Here is a 20988-nt window from a genome sequence, read left to right on the forward strand (position 1 = left end):
GCTCTGTCAATCCTCTCGGGTCTTTATCGTCCATCTTCATCCTCGGTCGCCTTCTCACTCTCACTCTCACTCTCACTCTCACTCTCACTCTCACTCTCACTCTCACCCTGCGCACCATCCGCTCGGATTTTGCTCGCAAGGCCCTGCTTCTCCACGTCTCCTGCGCCGTCCGCCTCTCTATTGTCCTTCGCAGCGTGCTCGACCTCCCTAAACACCCTCCTCTCAGCCTCCCACCGCGCGATCGCCTCAGCATCACAAGTGTCCACCACCTGCGTCTCGACCGCCTGCACCAACCCGACCAGCTCGTCGTCCATCTTCCCAAACCCCACGATCCCATGGCCGCTGTGTCCCCTGAGCGTCTTCACGACCGACAACCACTCCCTGACCCCCGTGCGCGTAATGAGCGTCTCGCTCCCGCCTTTTATCCGCGTGGCCAAGTGGACGACCCTCAGGATCTTCGTCCGGATGGCTTTGGTGCAGACGGGCGCGAGGTAGTGCGAAAATAATCTCGTAAATACCTGTGCGCGACGGAATAGGTCCATGTCCGCCTCTGTCCGCAGGGATTTGAGGAGGAGGTCGAGGAAATGCTCGATTTCCAGCGCTTGAGCGTTGATGTTTCCGCCGCTACCACCACCACTGCCTGGCTGAAACATTGCGGGGATGTCTGGATCATCAATCTCGGGCTCGGTGAGGAATGTCTCCTTGAGCCAGTAAGGAAGAATGTGTGGCACGGACCATTGGGGCGCGCGGAGGAGGAAGGTGTTGGTTTTGCGGTAGAATGGGGATGAAGGGTCAGAGATGGTTGGGAGGATGTGGATCGCTAATTCCGCCACTATGGAGGGCGGTGGTGGAGCTGTTGCCGTGGGTTGTGAGTTCGAGAGGACATTGCTTTTGATAGTCTCGTACAGTTCGCCTAGAAGAAGGTAGAGTTGGGTCTTCTCGTCGTAGCTGGACTGTTGGACGGCGTGCATGATGTGTTGGAGGATATGGAACGCTTGAAGTCGGACTTCGGGCTCAGGAGAGATGAGAGAGCGGATCAGACTGGCGAGGCGGCCAGTTTGAATCTCAGATTCGAAATCCGGGTTTGTCCAGCGGTCGAGGCCGGCAAGAGATGTCGGAATGGCGGACGGTGGAGGGAAGTTCTCATCGAGATCCAGGTCACCAGCATACTGTCGTTGTGCTGGGCCATCTGCACCGTCTTCAGTGACCTCGCGCACTTTGATACCTGCTTCGTCAAGATGTTCATCTGGTAAAACAACATGTCTCTTGCGCTGCTTCTCAAACGCCTTTTCCAATGTCTCTTTCGCCTTCTCATTCCCATCACATTGCTTCAGCATTTCCTCCTTCAAGTGCATCATGACGCGATAATTCTCGCCTGCAGAATCAAGGGCAGAGAAAAACCTGGCGACCCACTCCGCAACATTCTTGATGCCATGCTTCTTTTCTTTCTTCAACAAATGTATCCACTGCTCCGCCACGCAGCACGCAAGCAGACTCAGAGGTGTCGAGTCGGACAAAAACTGCTGGGCTTGTTCAAGCTGATCCAGATACTTGACCGGTCTCTGCACCGTGCGTGACATGCAGTTGTCCAGGAACTGATAAGTGACTAGCTCTGGCAGCCATTTCTTTGTGGCACTAAGGCTCAATATCAGCGCATCGGTAGATCGGACATTGGTGTTCAATATTCCCTTGTTGGCCAACACCCCTTTGAGAATAGGGAGGGATTCTTTTGTGACAAGCTTGTCGGGGTCCTGGACACCACGCCTGAGTAGCTGCACAATGAGTGACACATCTTCTGATGCGGCTTTGTGAAACCACTTCGTCGCAGGTGATATGTACGCAATTTGCATTATATGCACTATTTGGCCCAGTACGATGTCCTTTGTTGCGGTATCCAGCGCGTCAGATTCTAAAGATTGGAGCCCTTTGCTCAAAGGTACACCGAAATCGAATTTTGAACCCGCGGTTATAGGGGGTAGGATGGTGTGATATGCGGCTATACATTCAAGTACTACCGTGCGTGTTGGCTCATTTTCCTTTTCCAACTTTTGAAGAGCGGTAATGACGTCTTGAAGGGGTGGGATACGCTCGACAAAAAGACTGATCAGTTTGCCGGACGCTTGTTTCCATAAATGGGACTCTGGTGGTGCCTTTTCGAAGACCTTTAGAACCGAGTCGAGCTTTTCGAAAGCCTTGGTCAATAATCGGGTTGCAGAAATGGTCATGATCTCGTCATTCATCCGGAGGCACTTTCCGATCGTAGCTCGATCCAGCGGTCGTGGGAGGATACTCTCAATGACAACCGACAATGGAGGAGGGTTCAAAGGCAGCTTTTCATCCCAGCCACAGTTCTGTGGCACAGGTAGTTGAACCACGGAGAACAGGAAAGCGAACTGCCCGCGCCATTTTGGATCGTCTCCTGGAGGGACAACGAATTTTGGCCTTTTGGTGAAGTAGTCGGCCACAAGTTCAGGGGCGGCTTTGAATAATGCCACGATAAGGTCAGCTTGCTGGACGTCGCTTTCAGGTCTCAGAGTTTGCATAAAAGCAGACAGTGCCCCATTTTTGACTGGTACCTTTTCAGCGTAGTCATCAAAATAGAATGGAGAGTCCAGGCCCAGATCAATCATATTCTCGTCTTGCCCCGGAATTTCGGGGTTTGTCCCGGTAGGATACCAACCTGATTGAGCAAGTAAGACTCCCTTTGGGGTTGCGCAAACCTGCAACAGCAGCTGCTGAAGAGCATTCCGTACTTCTACCGCAGGACCACCATTTCCCTGGGTCTTGTAACCGTACAGCTTAGCGAGCGCCGATAAGACCCCAGAGTTGAAGCACCGAATCTTCATTTGCTTGCTGAGATTCCCGTCGCCGATAATCGACCTCTCCAAGCCCTTCAAGGTATTGACGACAATATCTACCGGCAAGTTTGGCAAATTCCGGACTGCCAAGAAGATCGTTTTGCCATGCGTAATGAGCTCGGACTTGGAGGTGGAGTCAAGGTACCTAAGATTTGCCAGAATGAACTCCAAAGACACCTGCTGTGCAGTTACCGAGGATCGCTCGGTCAAAGTTGCCGGCGTCTGGCTCAGGATTGCCTCGAGCCTCCGATAGAGGAAATCGCGTCGACTGAAGACATTGATTGCGAGGGCGCCACCGTCAAAACTGATTATTTCTGTCAAGAGTTGCAGGCACGGCGTGATGAGATGTTCCTTGGATCTTGGAGACGATAAGCTTCGATCAATGGTTCGCAGCTGGTCTCGTTTCAGCAGGCTGTGGCACAAGGAGATCCCGAATTCCCGGAACTCGACATGGCTCGAGATCGTCTCGAAGAACTGTGTAAGACAACGAGGAATGGCGGCGAGCACGGCTTCTGCGTTGGACTGACTGGCATTGGACCATGCAGACAAAAGATTGGCGAAGTCGAGTTGATCGTGTGAAGCTGCGGATTGCTCGTCACAGTACTTCTTCAACACCTTCAGCTGGCGAGTCCCTTCTGGCGAATCTTCGTTTGCGAAATTGGAGAGAAATTCTGTAAATCGACTGACCGCTGTACCTGTGAGCAGCCGGGACTTTCTATACACGTAGCACCCAACACACCTGATTTAATGTCCTCTGGAGACGTCCAAGGCGAAAACTGGAGAAGTTGGTGGAGTTGATCTGAACTGCTGATGGAAGTGGAATTCAAAGGAGCAGCGGCTTCCACCTTTCTCCGTTTCCGCGATCTTTCTCCATTGGCTACAGACATGATAATATCATGTTGCGCCACAAACTCTGGCATGGAAGTGAAAAGATTTGGACCCAGGAGGTCAATGTTAACCAGTGGAAGGAGGAAGGTGTACGAAGGTTAATTTGATGCTTGAGATTTAGGAATTTTCACCAAGGCTGAAGGGTCTGTTGTGTGATTGGAGGATCGGCTCTCCTTGCGCCGCAGCCCGTTTCATTCCGCACCAGATCTCCAAATTGACACACAGACTGCACAAAAAATCTCATCAATCTCTTCTTTTTGCTTTGTCAAGAACTGATTAAAAAAAGGGAGGGAAACAACTAAGTCCACTCTGGTAAAGAGCCCGAAAAAAAAGTTCAAACGTCTAAAAACAATTGAGGTCGAACCTGGATTCGAACCAGGGTTAGCGGAATGCTCTAAATATCAGAATCCGCTGTGCTAACCGCTACACTATACGACCAGGATGGTGGCCAGTTGTGTGGCTGAAATCTACAAAATTTCGCGGTACTTTAAATTATAAACTTAATTTCCAGCCCCCCGATGGGGGCATTTGGTCAACTGTGATAGGTCTACAGGGCTCCCTTAGGGTACAGGGCTAAATCACAGTCTAACACAAAATGCACGCCGTGTTTAATGGAGCCAAAAAACGTTCAACCACGACCAGACGGCTGTGGATGTCAGTACAGTTAACCGCATAGACAAAGAAGAGAGCACCGCTATTTTCTCCGCTTTACTTTGTTACCAAGACTGCCTCGTCTGACCGTGCTATTTTTCTAGTATTACTCAACTTTCGATTCAATCCATACATTGTTGGATCTCTTAAGCCTCTTTGAAAACGGCCACGCCGACCACTCAACATCGGGTTTCTCGTCTGGGATACGGAGAAAGGCCTGCCAAATTCTTGGTGGTAGCCAGTTTTCAGCCGTGAGAGAGTCTGATTGATTCCTTATCATGGGCATAGGAGACGACTCCTCTGAATCTCCATCAAAAAGCCCCATCAAACTTTATATGTCTCCGCCCCAGCCAGTCAAATCTCGAAGACAGCGAGGATTTTCGTCTAGCCCCAACGCTCTCACCGATCGCCATTAGAGACATCGTCCGTCTAGGCGAAACGGAACCTCGACGGGAGTAAGGATCAGCTTGGTCTGGATTGACAAGGCTTTTGCAGCTGGGCTCTCGGTTGAAGAGCATCGGGCGTTGTGGAACTCCTCAATGGGATCCCGCATATCCCGTGAACTTGACCCCAAATTTTCGGTCTTACATCATGACGACTGCGCCGGATTGTCTGTGCGGCACTCAACTGGCAAGTTTGTCCGATATATGTGGCGTCTGATCATGTCCTCTCGCCATCAAAGCTAACCACGCTTCAATCAGCCCAATTTTCAAGCAGAAGATCCGAACCCCGTTAAGGTCCTTCTGGACTGACTCTAAGACGAGACCCCAGTGTTGAGGTGGGATGCCAAGAGCCATATCGGATCAAAACGCTCTGGACGCCGCAGGTTGAAGCTGGTAGCACCATCGTACGCGTCCTCGCAGCTGGCGTGCTCTCTGACCAACGCGACATCTAGGACGGGACACGCGACTATCCTCCAGCGCCATTGGGCGAGTCGTTGCAGTAGGGCCAGGGGCGGTATTGCTACAGTCTGGAAAACTGGTTCACCTTGACTGCCTCATACGGGGACGTGATGATCCCGAAGCTATCATGCTGTCCGCGAACCCGGACGGCCTTGAATGCAAACACTGCCAAGTTGATGGAAAGCCGTTTGGCGCGATGGTAAGTCTGCCGAGTTGGCCAAAGTTCCCCTAGAAAACTGCGTGCCCCTTGACGAAGTCAGGCTATGCCAAGCTATGGCGTTGAGGATCTGGTATATATGAGCTACCTCTTCGTACCTTTTGGCAGCCCCCGAGACATCAGGCTTGAGCTGGGTGAGACCGTTGTTATCTGCCCGGCCACAGGAGGGTTCGGCGCTGCGGGTGTGCAAGTCGCCATTGCCATGGGCGCCAGGGTCATTGCCATAGGTCGAAATGAACAGGAACTGGCGAGGCTGAAGACACGCATCAGCAAAGGATCGTCCACTCCCCACGTCGATACGGCCAAGATTACGGGAGACGAGGGGAAAAACGCCGCTGCCTTGCATGCGTTCGGAACAATCGATGCGGTGTTGGATCTCTCGCCGCCTTCCGCAGCCAAGTCACCGCACTTCAACAGTGCCATTCTAGCCCCTTCGTCCCAAAGGTTGCATTAGGTTAATGGGAGGAGGAAGATTCGCCGATGGCCCCATCCCCAGGTTTCAGCTCATCGCTAAAGATATCACCATCAAGGGGAAATTCCTGTACGAGAGAGAAAGACATGGGACTGTTCGTCAAGATGCTGAAACGTGGCCTGTTTCCCAGGGGAACTAATTGGGTGGATCTAAAGACTTTCCCATTAGATGATTGGAAAACGGCGCCGGACGCGGCGGCTCAAAACATGACTGTCGACGTCTCTGGATGAAGGAGGGATTGTTGGAGAACGATATCAACCCAACGTGGTAAAGAATGTCCCCGACATCTTGAACTTTTTCTCCAGTCCAAGGAGCAGCTCATTTCACAAAAGTGTAAGATCCCGTCGCTGAGCATGGTGGTATTTTCATGATTTATGTTCTGTTGAAGAATGCATTATGCACTACCTTGTAACAGGCGCAGTAAACGCGCAGAAGCGGTAACATGAGTGGCAAAACGCCCTCTTCGAAGGGCTCTCAGACCATTCTTTACAGGATATCGGGGCAGCAGCAGTAAAGGCAGCACAGAACGCCTTGGTGGCCCTTGGGGGCAACGCAGCAGCAGACACCAGCATGGCGGCAGGTTAGATTAGAGGCACAACCCCCATTCATAATATAGACTGCGCCTATTCATTGAAACAGTGCTCTAGAGTCTTTCCATCATCCATACCCGCCTCATCGATACGGCGGCCGTGTTGTCGTCATCGTAGTCGTCAAGCAACTCCTCATGGGCCGCTATCTGGCCACAAAAGGCATTATATGCGTACTCCTCAAAAAGCCAACAAGATATAGCGTAATCACATTGCAAAACCTCAATATGCGCACCAACGACGACACCATCATCGTGCGTGTCATGGACCCATCTTTCCAAAAGGCGACAAAATACCAAGTGAAACCCGCGGCCGACAAATAGCCTTCAAAAGGGTAAATAAATTGTTCAACTTTTCTTCTTCATCATCCCTCTCAGTTTCCTTGCAGCACCGACAATGGGATCGCCCGCATAGATGTCATAAGGGTCTTTCTTCTCTCGTCCCCTCTCACCCCCCCATTGGATACGCGCTTTAGGTTGAGCCGAAGATGAGGATGCTTCGTAGGTCGGCTCTGGCACGGCGGCTTCAGTTCGACGAGGCTCGTCTTCGTCACTCTCACTGCTAGAATCTTCATCTCCGCCGCCCAAACCCAATGCGGCCAGCCGACGTCTCTTTTCCGCGGCAGTTTCTCCCTCATCTTCGTTCTCTTCTTCTCCCTCCTCCTCGGACCGGATCCTCGCCAGGTGTCGTCTGCGAAAGTCTGCCGCAGTCTGACCTTTGCCGTGCTTCACTACACTCGACCTCACGTTATGAGTTGGAATTTCCCCCTCTTCCTCTTCTTCCTCGTCTTCTTCACTCCCCTCGCTCACTGTTTGACGACGGCCATGGGTGGCCAGTCGATCGGGTCTCGGACGCCGTTGAGGGCTGAAATAGTCTTCGGCTTCCTCCTCACTCGTAGGTCTTCTGCCAACGTCCGGGCGGCGAACAGCTGCGGTACCGCCGATATTCGTCTCGGTTCGGCCACGCACTGGCCTTTCATCAGGTGACGTCGGCTCGTCAAGACCTTCCCTTTCCATCTTTGCGACCCTGCGCACTTCTCGTTTGATGTCCTCCGTGGCGTCGCTCCGTTCGACTTCTCGAATCTTATTCTTGGGGTCTAGTTGTTGCATTTGCCTGATAAAGTCTTTCGTCGATAGTCGTCGGCCAGACCCTAGTGCAATAGTCCCTGGAGCATCTCGAGTCCTCTTTTGCAATCCCGTCAGGCCGTATTGCTCAGCCCTAGAGATGGTCATTCTCAAGCCATCGTCAGAGGAAGCATCGCTAATGCGCCTCCTGAAATCTCGCTTTTTCTCGGCTTCCTCTTTCGGGGAGTTGTCTCGGTTTTTCGGTGTCGCAGGAGCAGCAGCACTCGGTCCTGCAGGGCCGGCGGGTCCAGCTTGTCGACCCAACCCAACCCATGTGCTCATCCGGCGCAGCCCATCCCGCACTTGCTGCTCCCTCGTCTTGTCGCCACCTCCACTCTCGCTAGGGATATTATATGTCTTGATAACTTCGCCGTCCTCGTCTTCAACAATGACAGTGTTGCCAAACTGGTAAGCATGAGCGGGACCTCTCTTTCGTTCGGGCTGCTTGGTACCAGAAGGTCCAGCTTCTCCCTCTTTCCGTCTGCCGAAACCTTTCCACTGGTCAAATCTCTGCCGCATACTTTTTGGTATAACAGCTTGTTCAATCTCCTCCTCCAGCTCCTCACCTTCGTTTCTGGAATGTGGCTCGTGGCTGTGTTTTGTAAACTTCCCGGATTCGTCCTTGGCCAAGCGATTTCGGGCTTTCTCGATAGCCCCGGACCTTTCTTCAGGTGACATGTGCCTGGCATCGATCGTATCTATCACGTTTCCTTCCTCGTCTTCGACGATAATATTGTCACCTTCTTCATATGCTTCGACGTCTGCAGCTGCGCCTTCAGGTGGTGGAGATCGTGCACGGCGGACGGGCACCCGCTCAGCCCCAGTCTCCCGCTCAGCTTCAAGCTGACGGCGCTCTGGGGAAGAGGTCGGCGACACAGCCGCGAGGCGCTCTTGGCGACTTTGCGGCGAAGGTTCGCCGGATTTGTCAAACAACGTATCTGAACCGGACTCCTGTTGCACAAGCGCAGGCTCACTGAGTCTTGACGGAGCAATGGCACTCTGACTGACGGGACCTCCCAGTCGTTCTTCAAGATCTCTATCCCGCCTTCTCCGCCTCCGTGCTCTGCCAAGACTCGAAGACCTGGAGCCCGGCCTCTTCTCATACTCGTCTTCCCGCTGTCGCCTGAGATGGAGCTTGGGAATTCCAATTGGCGGGAGTTCTCCGGGCGGGACTTCCAGCTTCTCGTCAATGTCCAGCTCCGAGCTCTCCCTGCGCGACATGGATCTTGACTGAGACGTAATTCTAGGAAGTCTTTGCATCCATGCGGGGCCTTTCTCGTTGTCTTGAGTGTACGACAGAGTGATTGTCAGAGTGTTGATCCGCTTGCCCAAGGTAAACACAGCAATCGAGGAACCATGCACGAGGATTGATGAGATGACCAAGAACGTGACCACAGGCCATAGGAGGTAGATCAGCTGATATTCCTCGTTTGCTTCAGGAAGCTTGGCTAGCGGCGTCGTACCATCTGTTTCCAATTCTGCACGAGCCAGGATTGCCGCAAAGATGGCGCCGACGCCAATGGGTCCAAAATGACCGGCGAACAAAGCCTCCCGCCAAGTTTTGACGTCGGGAATGAGCGGTTTGAGAGCCAGCATTGCAGGTATCCGACGGAACAAGATAACCATGATGGAAATGACGACTAGCCTCCAGGGGGCAAGGCCATGTGCTTGCGCATTGAACTGATCCCATGGGATGATGGTCCCAAAGTAGACAAAGTAGGCCAAGTTGAGAAGCAAATCGATCACGTTGGAGACATGGGACTCTTCCGTCTTTTCGGTGAACCAACCGTCGTTCGAAAATCCAACTCCAGCGGCGAATCCAATGAGAAGGTCATCCATTCCCAACATACTTCCAGAGCCGGCGCAGAACAAGGCCAGGACGAAATAGAACACGAGAAAACTTTCGCGATCAATTAAGCCTTTTCGTTCGGCAAATTTGATGGCGTGACGGCCCATGTACCCGACCATGACGCCGTAGAACGCGCCGAAAATGCATTCATAGAGGATAGTGTAACACGTCCAATGAAAGATGACCTCTCCAGCGCGAAGATGGTATCTCACCAGGTACAGAGACAGATAGATGAATGGAAAGGCCATTCCGTCGTTACAGCCAGATTCGGCAGACAGGACATCTCGAAGATGTTTGGGAACTCTTTTTGCGAACTTGCCCTTTCCCACGACCGATGAAGCCAGGACCGGATCCGTGGCCGTGACGCAAGCTGCGACGACCAGAGACTCCAGCCAGCTAAGCGGAACAATCATCCACCAAATGAACAGACTGGTGATCAGCCAGCCAAAAGTCATAACCGGGACCAAGAGGAAGACCACCGACTTCCAGTGTCGTTCCATGTAGGCCTTCGGCAACTCGACGCCGACGGCAAAACACTGAACCACCAGGACGATGCGGGAGAATTCGAGGGTAATCTGGTCGGTGTTGCCCCATGTCAGAGGGTTGATGAGATTTGCGGCATGAGGTCCAAATATGACACCGCATATTGTAGCCACGGTTGCTTCACCAATGTATAGTTTCTCCTTGATGAAGAGCGAGCATAACATGAATATGCTAGTAAACCCTCCCAGGATGATGTACACCAAGTGCGGTTTGTCTATGCTGAGTTGGTGCCACGCCATCTGGGACAGATGTCGTGAAACCTAGGAGTCGTACAGAGTCGCGAACGTCTTTGGTGTCAGATTTGGCTTGCAAGAGAAATTGTAGCCAGGATTTTTGGGCTTCAAGCGACAGGTCCCTCCCGTATGTATTTCTAGAACGTGTATAGATATTGGATTTATATCGACGACAAAGTTATATTGCCTGCTAAGCAGTGCTATCCCCAGTCGTTTCCTTCTCTTTGGTGAAGATCGTGATGCAGAACCCACCGCATTCAGAGAGCGTCTGTAAGCATTTGTGGTTGAAGCAGCGTAACAGTAAGGAGTCTATCTCGAAGGGAGGTGGTGATCGGGTGCGGCGACAAGGGAAGTCTATAGTGAGCGTCGACTCCAGAATAGAGAGGGACAGTACGGCGGTAGGCGAATGAAAGGATTGAGGGGGCGGAAGGGGATGAACGAAAGCCCACCGGGAGGGTTGCTATATGTACTGTGGTGGGATTCCGATGTTGAGTTGACAGAGTGGGGAAGGGAAGGCTTTTGTAGGTACAGCGTTCGTGCAGTCTGGGCAAAAATGATGAGAAACTGTTGTAGCAAGTGAACAAAGCACACTCAGCAAAGAGAATCTTGGAAGTCTTGTTTGGGTATTGGGTATCTATGTGAGAGCGAAGGAGCAGCGTCCAAGTAAGGCCAAGTTGACGTGAGGAGTTCTTTTTTTTGAGCCGAGATCGTATTAAGTCGCCGAGCCTTGTCGAATGCAGATCCGGCGGTCTTGGGGGACTTGGGGGACACTTGGGGGGAGCATGCTTGAGCATGGCACTGCGCATGGCACCAGGCGTGGCCACTGGGCGTGGCCACGCGCCTGGTGGGGTTGGTGAATTATTGGGTTAGTGTTGCGGTGCCGGGCCCCGAACCAACCACAAGCGGGCGCCACGCCCACGCCACGCCCACGCCACGCCCACGCCTGGGCCACCGGGCATTCGGCTTGTAACAAAAACACCCCTAACTAGGTCCTACCTAAACAATTATTCTGTCCCCTGAACTCGGTACCTCGTACCCTGTACTTCCTTCTCATCCATCTCCCAGTCTACCCATGATTGGCACCCGACAGGAGGCAAATTTGGGGTTTGTAGGTATTGTTCAGCCGCTGCATCTGGCCGGATTATCTCGGTGGCCGCTTCTGCTTTGGTGTTCCACTCCCACCCTTTGGGCCATGCTCCATACATATCGATCCCGATGAGAGTGGGACGTCAATTCTACTGCAGCGCCTGATGGTTGGTTGCTTGCCTCCAAGGGTCTTGGATTTAAGAAGAATGGTCCGACTTGGCTACATGAAGTTACAAGACCTCCTGAACCGCCATTTCCGGTAGCAGATCTCTCTGACCGCTTACGAGACTGACCGACTCGGTGGGACAAGGACTAATCACGTACATCGAGGCTGTATCTCCTCAACTTACTCCCCGTTTATTGGTAAATCGCAGTCGCTTGAATTTACCTAACGGTATCCAAAGCAAACATGTGACAATGCTCGATAACAACTATCGTCCATTCGTGGTCAAGATCCGCTTGTGCTGCATATCGATTCCTCAGAAGAAACAGAAGCCTGCTGTCGTTGCGGCGCATGACCTGGTCCTGCAAATGCTAGGATAAAAAAAGGATCCAGGTCTGCCCTCGTCGTAGCTGCAGGCTGCGGACTGCCAGGTCCTCATACGGCTCCCCTTCCGCTCAAAGCTGGGGGAGCCACCCAAATGTTCAACCAAACCATCCCAATTCATTGAACCTCACCAGGGCGACCCCCGAGCTTGGTCCACGTCGACGTTTTGCATTTGTCCATCAAGATCTTCCTCCAACGTACAATTACAGTTCATCGACTGCGTCGCTCGTTAAAAATCAAGCCTCCCACCAAGATAGATCCACAGTCAGGCCTTCCCGTGATATGTCCCATATGTACTCCGCAATCAAACGATTCCCGAACTTTTGGAATGTCCCTGTACCAGAAATGGTTCGTCTCCGCAGACTTTTCGCATCACAGATTTTGTCGCTGTGGGGTATATTGCGATCATATGTCCTGATAATCATATCGACTGGTATCGTCAAGATTCGAGTCCAAATTAAAACAAGTGTCTCAATCCACCATGCATCGGTCATAGTTGCGAAAGGAAAAAGATAATTAGGTTGGTCGACATGACCTCGAGATAGGTGTCTGGGTTTGGCTGCATGTCATCACGACTTCGAAACCGAAGCTAATGCTCTCTCCTTGATGTGCCCTGCCTGAGTCTCCAGGGATCGCGCCATGAGCTTGAAGACTGTGTCACAGGTTTAGCATACTGTATCCCGACGCGTAAGCATTTACTCACCAGGCCACACAGAGTCCCTTCCTAGTATGTACGCCGTCAGTGCAAGGATTCTGCTACCATGGCCGCCTTCTCGTGCCGCCGAAAGATCAAATCCGCCCTGGGCTTCAACTTTGTGTTCGGCGCTCGTCAGAATCTCGTCGATCTTGTGAATCAGTGACCGATCTTCATCCTCGAGGAGAAGGATGCCCGGTACTTCTACCAGGTTCATGACGTCGCGGCCAATGACACCCAGGTATTTGCCAACCCGCTCCTGTACGGTCGCGATCCACTCTGCTAGGACTTGCGCACAGTCAAATGCACACATCGCCGATTGCGTTGGTAGCTCCCGAGAGGTGTGTTCAGCGAAACTCAGACCGAGTTTGTCAGACATGGCCAGGGAATCGGCGGCGTAAAAGGCTGCCTTCCGAAGGTGTCGTTCGCGCCGAGACGAGTGCGATTGCAGCCGCTCCTGCTCCTGTTCTCCTGGCTCCACTTTCATGCCCTCTTCCACGGGAGTCGGCATTTGCTCTTGATTCTTGCTATCTGGATTTTGAGACGAAGAGTTGCAGTGGCGGTCTGCTTTGCCCGTTTCCTGACCCGGGACCGCCTCTGAGCCTTTGGCCAATTCTTCCGCCATGGCATCGTAGTCCCGTTGCCAGAATGCCTCCTTCGACCTGCCGAAATTGACAAAAAGTCGGATGTAAGCGAGGTCAAGCAAAGGGACGCAGTCCGCGGATAGGGGCCCGTCGCCAAATGGATTGGGTCGCTCAATACTATGCTTAGGACTGCTCGCCCATGCGGCTTGCCAAGCAGTGAGTGCCGGTTCGATGTGTGCATGCATCTGTTCAGTCTCGCTTGCGGTCCACTGCCGTCCCAGATGCCGTTGTCGCGTTTCCCAGATGTAGTTATGTAACGCATTGATCAGAATCAAGCAGCCGAATGAACTTGGTGTGAGCTCCAGCTCGCTTGTCGGCGCGACTGCGCTTACATTACTGTTCCGCCGTCGCTTTCGGTGTGCGGACATGAGCAGGTGTGTCAATGACGCGGCAAAGGTGAGAGCGCCCGTCTCCGCGCTTGCTCCTCCTAAATGGCGCCACATCTGCACAGACTCGGCAGCCCAGAGTTCTTCGGCACAGGGCAGATTCAGTCGGATCTCAGAATTGGTGAGTGCCGGTGGATGGTTATAAGCCGTCACAAGCATGCTCGAAAGGATAAAGACCGCATACAGAGTTCGCTTACGTTCTTCCATGACCTTCCACTCAAACCAGTCCGAGTCGTCGATTTCGCTGATCATTGAGCTCCAGCCGTTGTTCGGCATGCCCCCTATCTGGAGGTTGACGTTGGTATCGTTGGCCCCTGTTCCGCTGTAGCCCTGAGAAGGCTTTGCTAGCTCGGCACCGCGAGCAAGGCTTACCAAGGCAGCACAATGGTTACTTGCAAGCTCAGCTGCTGTTTTATCGCCACAGTTATGGCCATAAATCACGTTCAACAGCATAGCCTGGACCAACCAGAGTGGCGTATCCTCCCGCTCAGCAGAATGTCGAGGGCCGAATTGGGTTTTTGTCAAGTTAGCCTTGCGCCTCTCTTCGAGGTAGCTGCTAATCAAACGCTTGGCACATTCGAAGAGCTCTCTAGACTGAGACACCTCATGCTCATAGAGAGCCCCGATGGCAGCAATTGCTAAGATCAAGCAACTGCCTCCTCCGGCTACAGTAGCCTGGCCAAATTGAGATTGACCGGAAACCAGCCTGATTGGAGTTGTATAGTCCGGTGACTCAAAATTGAGGGTCGGGATGTGGAGGAAGGGAAGGTGTGGGTGGAAGTATTTAATATAGGCAGAAACATATCGCTGCAACTCATGTGTGCTTGGAAAGGTGCTGGCGTTGAATCCTTTCGTGCGGCTGTTGGAGCTTGGAGACAGCGGCGAACTGATTGCAGGTTGGGAGTACTTGCGCTGTCCGAACCCTGCATTTTGAGAAAGACCGGCTATCAAAACATTCCGAATATGATCATTGACCAAATCTGAGGACATTGTTGTAACCGAGCTCTGACGAAGACTACTATCCATCGATGTGGTAGATGTAGTAGAGGCAGGTCCGTCCCCAGCGAAGGGGAGCTGGTAACCGGTAAATTGGGGTGTCGAGTGCATAGCGGAAGCATCCATTGAGGCAAAATCCGGCGGAGTTGGAAGACTAATATCCATAGCGGTTGCTTGACCCAACAAGGATTTCGGTGACACGGTCCCCATCGAAGCACCGACAACATCGTTAAAGTTGGACAACATTTCAATGCTTATAGGACTGTTCAACAAAGGGGCGTGGGCCGCAAGAGTAGTAGACCACATATTGCTTGCAGTGGCTGAAGCTTGCTGCATGGCTGCAATATTGGGGTCGCCGTTCATATCATTTATAGGAGCTGGACTGTTGGTACTCATGGCCGAGGGCGAGGAGTCATCGATAGCGTTCTCATTGGCTTGAGCGAAGGACATTTGGTTCTCGAACCCCAGTGTCATCCAGTCGAAGTTTGCATCATCCTCAGCCATGGCCTGGGAGGCAGTCATGCCGGGGAACATTTGGTGAAATGGTGAAACCGAGGGGTCAATCCCCAGCCCTTGTAAGTTGGTCATATGTAGTGCGTGAGGGTTAATAGTATTTCCCTGGTCGCAGTCGAACCCATTTCCAAATTCGGCACCGAACCCTCCAAAGGGAGGCGCCGTGCGGAGGCCGCCTGATGTATCCGACGGCAGTCCAAGGGTCTCTAACTTGGGCAAAAAGACATGTTGGTTTCCATTTACACCGCGGTATTGATAGGAATGAATACCCGACAGAGCCGACATGCTGTTGTGGTGGTTATGACTTATTGAGGGTTGACGGCCAAGGTGAGCGACGGAATCGGATAACATGCTCAGCCTCCTAGTGGTAGAATCCACATGGCTGACCGTGTTTGCTCTCGGTCTCATTGTTGTCGTGCCGCTCGTGGTAGAGTTTTTGCGGACACGACCACTGGCGACTCCCGCAACACTTTCCCTACGTCCAGACCGTGGTCGTGCTGACGGTGTCGTTGAAGAGTGAAGTTTCTGCTGGTGTCGGAGTAACAAGTCACGCCTGGCGAAGCAGCGAGTACACTCCGGACACGCGAATGGCTTTTCCTTGGTGTGAGATCGCTCGTGCCTTTTGAGATGCTCTAGGCGAGCAAAGGAACGCATACAAGTCAAGCACACATGAGGACGAGGCTTGTCTGTCTTCGGGGGAGCAACAGCCGGATTTGGCACTATGGTTCTGGATGCAGCAGAGACCTTGGTCGATGGGGTCTTGTTGGCTAGAGCTTTGTCGACGGGCGCCTTGCTTGCTGAGAGGTGGGGATGAGCCTTCAAACACAGATTGTCGGGCAGTCTCCTGAAATGACTTACCGATTTCTAGGGCGGCACCTTCCTCGGTCTCATTTGAAGGTGCCTCTGGGGAAGCCGCCTCTGGGGAAGTCACTTCCATACTGTCGACGAGTGTCCTGTTCTCCTCTTCCGCCATTGCTATTATCAGCTTCGATTGTCTGTTGCGTTCGGCGCTGTGCACCGTGCCTGAGAACCAAATTCTCCGTACAATCTCGATCTGGTGAAGCCTCGCGTACTGCAGAGCAAGACAGAGAAGGTAATTGGGAAGGTCGCATGCGCGGAGGACAGGTTGTCGCTAGTATTATGCTTTAGCCTTCCTGATTTAACGTAACACTCTGAAATGTTCCTAGGGAGCAGGTGGACGGCGAAATCAATTCGCCATCTGCATCCAATCCTTGAAGACAATGTCGGATGCGCCTAACAGGCAGAAGGTAGGTAGACTCGCAGGAACTGTCGCGCTCCAGGCGGTTGTGAATGAGGAATCCGATGCTCCAGACAGAAATAGTACAGACTGTGCACCAGATTCCAGAAAGGTGGCAATTAAAGGAAGACCGGCGGGGGTTTTAAGAGATCATGTACATGAACAAAGCTCGAGTCTAGTATTCTATGCAGCCTTTAGTACTCGGGGTAACGGATTGGCGACATGTAGCATGCTCCAAGAGAACGAAAACGCCGCTGCGAGGCTCGTACACTCACCTGAGAATATACACCAAGAGTAACAATGTCGCGAAAGATGCGCCCGGTCGACGACCGAGGAGAAAATAGATACTTTGGCCACAGGCCGACAAAGCGAGACAAACCCCCCTTCAAAGATTTTGCACGTCACAGGTGGGTGGCCGGCAATGGTGGTTGGCGGCCACAGATGTTCGCAAGCGTACAGGGTGGCAGTCCAAGAAGCAACGGGATTGGTAGGCTACCACTTCTGGCAGGTAGCTGACCGTTCTGGAACACTGTTGGCCAGAGGATAGACCGTCTTCTGGAGGGACTCTAGTAGCAGAAAGGTAGTCCCGACCGAGGATCAGTGTGTAGTCGGGTATGGTCGTTGGGGGAGGGGGCCTAGGTATAGCTTTTGCAGATGTCCAAGCCACGCCGTTTGTTCTGACGCAGCTTGCGCGAAGAAGGTAGAGGACACCAAGCGGGGGAAGACCCGGGGAAAGGTCAAGTCTCTTTTTCTCTCTGCTCTTGGATTTTGGTTTCCCTTTCTCTTTCTTACTTGGTCGAATAAACCAGGCCGTAAAGGGCGCGATGAGGGTGTAGCGCAAAGCGAGACCAGGTGAGGGAATGGGTAAGCCAGGGGAAGAGATGATCGGGAAATTGACGGGAGATGGCAGAAGGGGGGTGAGAGGGGAAGAAAGAAGAAAAAAGGGAAAAAAAGAGGAAAGATTAGAGAACAATTCTCGTTGCAGGAATTGGTGGTGCAGAGTGCCTTTGCAACGAGATTTTCTCAGCGGGCGAGCAGCAGAAACGGAGAGGTTGAGCTGGAGAGATTCTGGAGTAGCTTTTAGTGGGAGCCCGGAGTCTGGAGTGACAGAAGCGACCGAATCGAACGGCGGCCAGCGACATGCCCATGTACAGGCTTACAGGCCCTTCGTTAGGCTGTGTGGCTGTTATTGGGCAGCGCCCATTGTGACCCCGGAGGGCGGGGGGCGGACTGTTGCCGCATCCACAATGGGGATCAAGACCTGGTGCCCCCCGCTACATGCAACGGGCTAGCTGCTGCCGGACACAGAAAAAATAACTGGGTTGCAGCTTGCAGCGTCTTGAGTCCGAGTATATCCAGGCACGCCTATGCCTATAAGCTAAAGTCACAGGGGCGTGTTCATGTACGGAGCACCGAACCGGTGGTTGCCTGCATGTACCAAGTCCTGTCTCTGCCTTTCAGCCTACCCATAGGTACTTGTTGTTTGGTTAGGTCCACGTCCTCCCGCAAGTACCTTTTCATAAATGACTCGATACCGGTGTGTGGTAGGAAGGTCAGAGTAAGTAGGCTTTGACTGACTCTCCCAGACCCAAGATTCGCACTCTACGCCCTCCTGGGGTTGCGAACACTGTGGGTTTCGGTTCCACAGTTTGTGCGCCGCCACACTGGCAGACAAACCCTACCCAAGATACTCCCTGTATGTACTGTACAGGCGGCCCCCATCTCCATTCTCCATTCCGCACCCTCCACCACACAAGTCCCTTTTGTTTCAAGAACTGCTTTCCTACATACCTAGTACTACGCACTTCCTGTCAACACGCTGCCCTTTTTGATGCACATGTACTTCGGTACTTGAACACAGAGGCAAGTTCCGGCTTCACGGGAAGGAATGCGACATGCAGGCTACGAAGCGACAACTCTTCTCTCACTCTTCCGTTCCCGGCCTCTCTCGATTCTTTTAGCTGCGCAACCACTGGGTCCCTTTTCTCCCAGCGTCTCTCTCCTTGCAGGCGCCGTCAAATGCCAACCATGTGTGGCGCAGAAAATAAGCACAACTCCCCAGTTCAAGTGACTCAGGTTAAGGCATCTCCTTAGGCTGGGTGGAGGAGGGAGAGGTGGATTCAGAGTGGAACGTTCCCTCTTGCATAGACCAACATGCAGCTCATCTCCAGGGTTCTCAGATCAACGCGCAATCCTGGTGTCCCTCTCTGTCGCCTGTCTGTCTGTCACTCGAGTCAATCTCTCCCCAGATTTCAGGTGAGCATCATCACTCTATGGCCCCATCATTGTCGTGCTCATTGAATGTATGTAATCACGATCAGCTCAGTGATCAATGCTTTACTAACAGTTCACTAGCTGTTGACAAGAGCTTTGCCGGAAATGCCTTCCAGCTCTTGACATATTCAACGTCTCCCACAAGTATGACCCGAAAGTATCCTTGTCGTCTAATCCAGAGAAACTACGTACTTGCTACATGGTCGCATCGAAATCAACCCGCCTTCGTACTCGTTCGACACATGGATGGTGCGGATCCACACTGCCGTTCCCATCCCCAGCACCCGGCTTGCAAGTGGCCCAAGCTCCTCCTCCCTCTGCTAAGGATCATTTGCTCCCATCCTTGAAACTCTCACACCTTGTGCAACCCGCTGCCGGGTTGGTCTTCCAAATAATTAAGAGCCTCTACACCAGTTGTTGCCGGCGCTTGTCAACTTAATGCACCTGCTTCATTTCCTAGCTCGGGTGCTGCTCTCTCCCGTCACTGCCCGGAGACCGGGATTGATCTCATTACCATCTTTCGAGAAACATGCCTCATCAACTCTCCAACGACGGCAGGGTCTGCCAACCGCGCTAATAATGGTAATCCGTCTGGGGGATACCTGGCATTCGCCAATGTCTGTGAGGCCTTGATAACGGTGGTACGACGAACGGTGGACTCTATGTACTAGCAGGGGCCCTCTGGAGCTAGGTAGGGCACTTCTTCGAGAGCTCCACCGGGAGTACCAGACTGGCTATAACATTGATCGATCTCATACTCCTCCGGGACGCCCAAGGATCGATGAAAATGTTTTTGTTTTGGTCTTCGTGCAGATGTTTGGTGATCTAGCCCTGGTTTCTAGACGGTCGCCACAGAAGAAAAAGGATGCCGTGTCTGCTGATCCTTGAGGGTTGAGCATCGACGGAGTACTATACACTTGCGTTCTGAACGGGCTTCCCAAATAGTGGTACCTCGAGCGAAGATTTGGTGATCCGAATCCCTCTGGCCTTGGGGGCCCCTGGTGGCCCTAGAGTGGTCCGAGTGTCCGCGCTAATCCGCAACTGAGTGCAAATCTGGGGTGGTCATGAGGCCGGGCACGATCAATGATGTACTCCGATCCGAAGAGTCAATTTTCGGCGCCCATCCGCACAATCAGCGGTGTCGCCTTTGCTTTCAAAGGCGTGCCAGGCGCTTCTGAAGACTTGTTGGCAAAAAGGCCTCCTTTGCTTACTGCTGGATTTCGGCGAAGGAGCGATATGTCGCCAAGTTAGGTGTCGAAAATTGCCGCAAATCCACCTCCCCCTTACAACAAAGGATTCGTCGGTTGCTCAATGCGCTTACCAGGTTGTTTGCCGGTGCGACCAGGCGAATGTCAACATGCTGACAATCGCAGTGATACGCTTCTGGAGCCTTGGGAAGATGAGCCGTCTTACATAGTCCTCAAGCTTTGTCTGCATTGGCTAAATATCTCTCAGCCTCGAGGGACATCCACCTCGGGAAGCACTTCCAAGTTTTGGGACCTGACTCGAACGAACAATCTCATCCAATAGGTTTGCAGAAGATCCAGCAAGGCCACGAGTCCTACCCGCCGTGGCCGTTTGGGAAACATTTTGAAAAAAGCGGCAAAGCGGCCGTCACTTTACTCCCGTCACCAATAACAAACAGTCTCGAGAAATCCCGTACCGCAAAAGTGAGCACCTGATATGTTCCGCGGCGTCATTTAGTCCACGAATGCCGCTAGGAGTTTTGGGCCGTCTTCCAGCAGCATTGGTCGAAACTTTGTGAGGACCGAGGGAAGGCTGCGGACGGCTCGGTATAATCGCAAGGCGAGTTATGTTTCGATTGGCCAGAATATGAAGGAATGAAGTGAACACTGCATAAGCCGCCCGTTAGGTCGACTCCGAATAGGAGAGATTCATTGATGATGCCGGGGCGACCTCGCACTTCGAAATTGAACTACTGCTGGCCACGATGTCTCCATCATTTCGTAGGTGGCTTTTCAGGGTAGCGCAATCCTCAGTGAGATCCAAAACTCCCAAAACGCTAATGCGGAGGTAGCTGCAGCGTGTACACGAAGGAGGACCATCACTAGAATCCATTCTAAATTAGAATGTTCGATTCTGAGTTTCTACCTGCTTCATGCACATGGGCTCGATGGGCTCGATGGCCTGCCGGACTCAGTGCCGCATCAGCGGCTTGGTCCTCATGCAGCTGATCCCACAGAAATGACGTCTGTGACGACGCTCATCTGTGGCCACAAAACGAGATGGAACAACAAGTCCCATT

The 20988-nt window shown here is 52.6% G+C and overlaps 4 protein-coding genes and 1 non-coding gene across 5 annotated transcripts; 1 reads left to right on the plus strand and 4 right to left on the minus strand.

Moving 5' to 3' along the window:
- Nucleotides 1–23: 23 nt before the first annotated feature.
- Nucleotides 24–3745, minus strand: Z519_11862 (uncharacterized protein; the record flags this gene model as incomplete). Its single annotated transcript, XM_016769572.1, has 2 exons — nucleotides 24–3547; nucleotides 3598–3745. 2 exons carry the CDS (start codon nucleotides 3743–3745, stop codon nucleotides 24–26), a joined length of 3672 nt encoding a protein of 1223 aa, XP_016614208.1.
- Nucleotides 3746–4101: 356 nt separating this feature from the next.
- Nucleotides 4102–4184, minus strand: Z519_11863. Its single transcript has one exon. It is a non-coding gene; the product is annotated as a tRNA-Gln (tRNA).
- A 1242-nt stretch (nucleotides 4185–5426) lies between these two features.
- Nucleotides 5427–5970, plus strand: Z519_11864 (uncharacterized protein; the record flags this gene model as incomplete). The annotated part of the gene is made up of 2 exons (XM_016769573.1): nucleotides 5427–5498; nucleotides 5560–5970. 2 exons carry the CDS (start codon nucleotides 5427–5429, stop codon nucleotides 5968–5970), a joined length of 483 nt encoding a protein of 160 aa, XP_016614209.1.
- A 952-nt stretch (nucleotides 5971–6922) lies between these two features.
- On the minus strand, nucleotides 6923–10330 carry Z519_11865 (sodium/hydrogen antiporter; the record flags this gene model as incomplete). Its single annotated transcript, XM_016769574.1, has 1 exon — nucleotides 6923–10330. One exon carries the CDS (start codon nucleotides 10328–10330, stop codon nucleotides 6923–6925), a length of 3408 nt encoding a protein of 1135 aa, XP_016614210.1.
- Nucleotides 10331–12526: 2196 nt separating this feature from the next.
- Z519_11866 (uncharacterized protein) lies at nucleotides 12527–16163 on the minus strand (the record flags this gene model as incomplete). Its single annotated transcript, XM_016769575.1, has 3 exons — nucleotides 12527–12609; nucleotides 12661–15987; nucleotides 16049–16163. The coding sequence occupies 3 exons, from the start codon at nucleotides 16161–16163 to the stop codon at nucleotides 12527–12529; spliced, it is 3525 nt and encodes a 1174-aa protein (XP_016614211.1).
- Nucleotides 16164–20988: the final 4825 nt, after the last annotated feature.

This window comes from Cladophialophora bantiana (assembly GCF_000835475.1).
Source record: "Cladophialophora bantiana CBS 173.52 unplaced genomic scaffold supercont1.24, whole genome shotgun sequence".
Classification (NCBI taxonomy): Eukaryota; Fungi; Ascomycota; class Eurotiomycetes; order Chaetothyriales; family Herpotrichiellaceae; genus Cladophialophora; species Cladophialophora bantiana.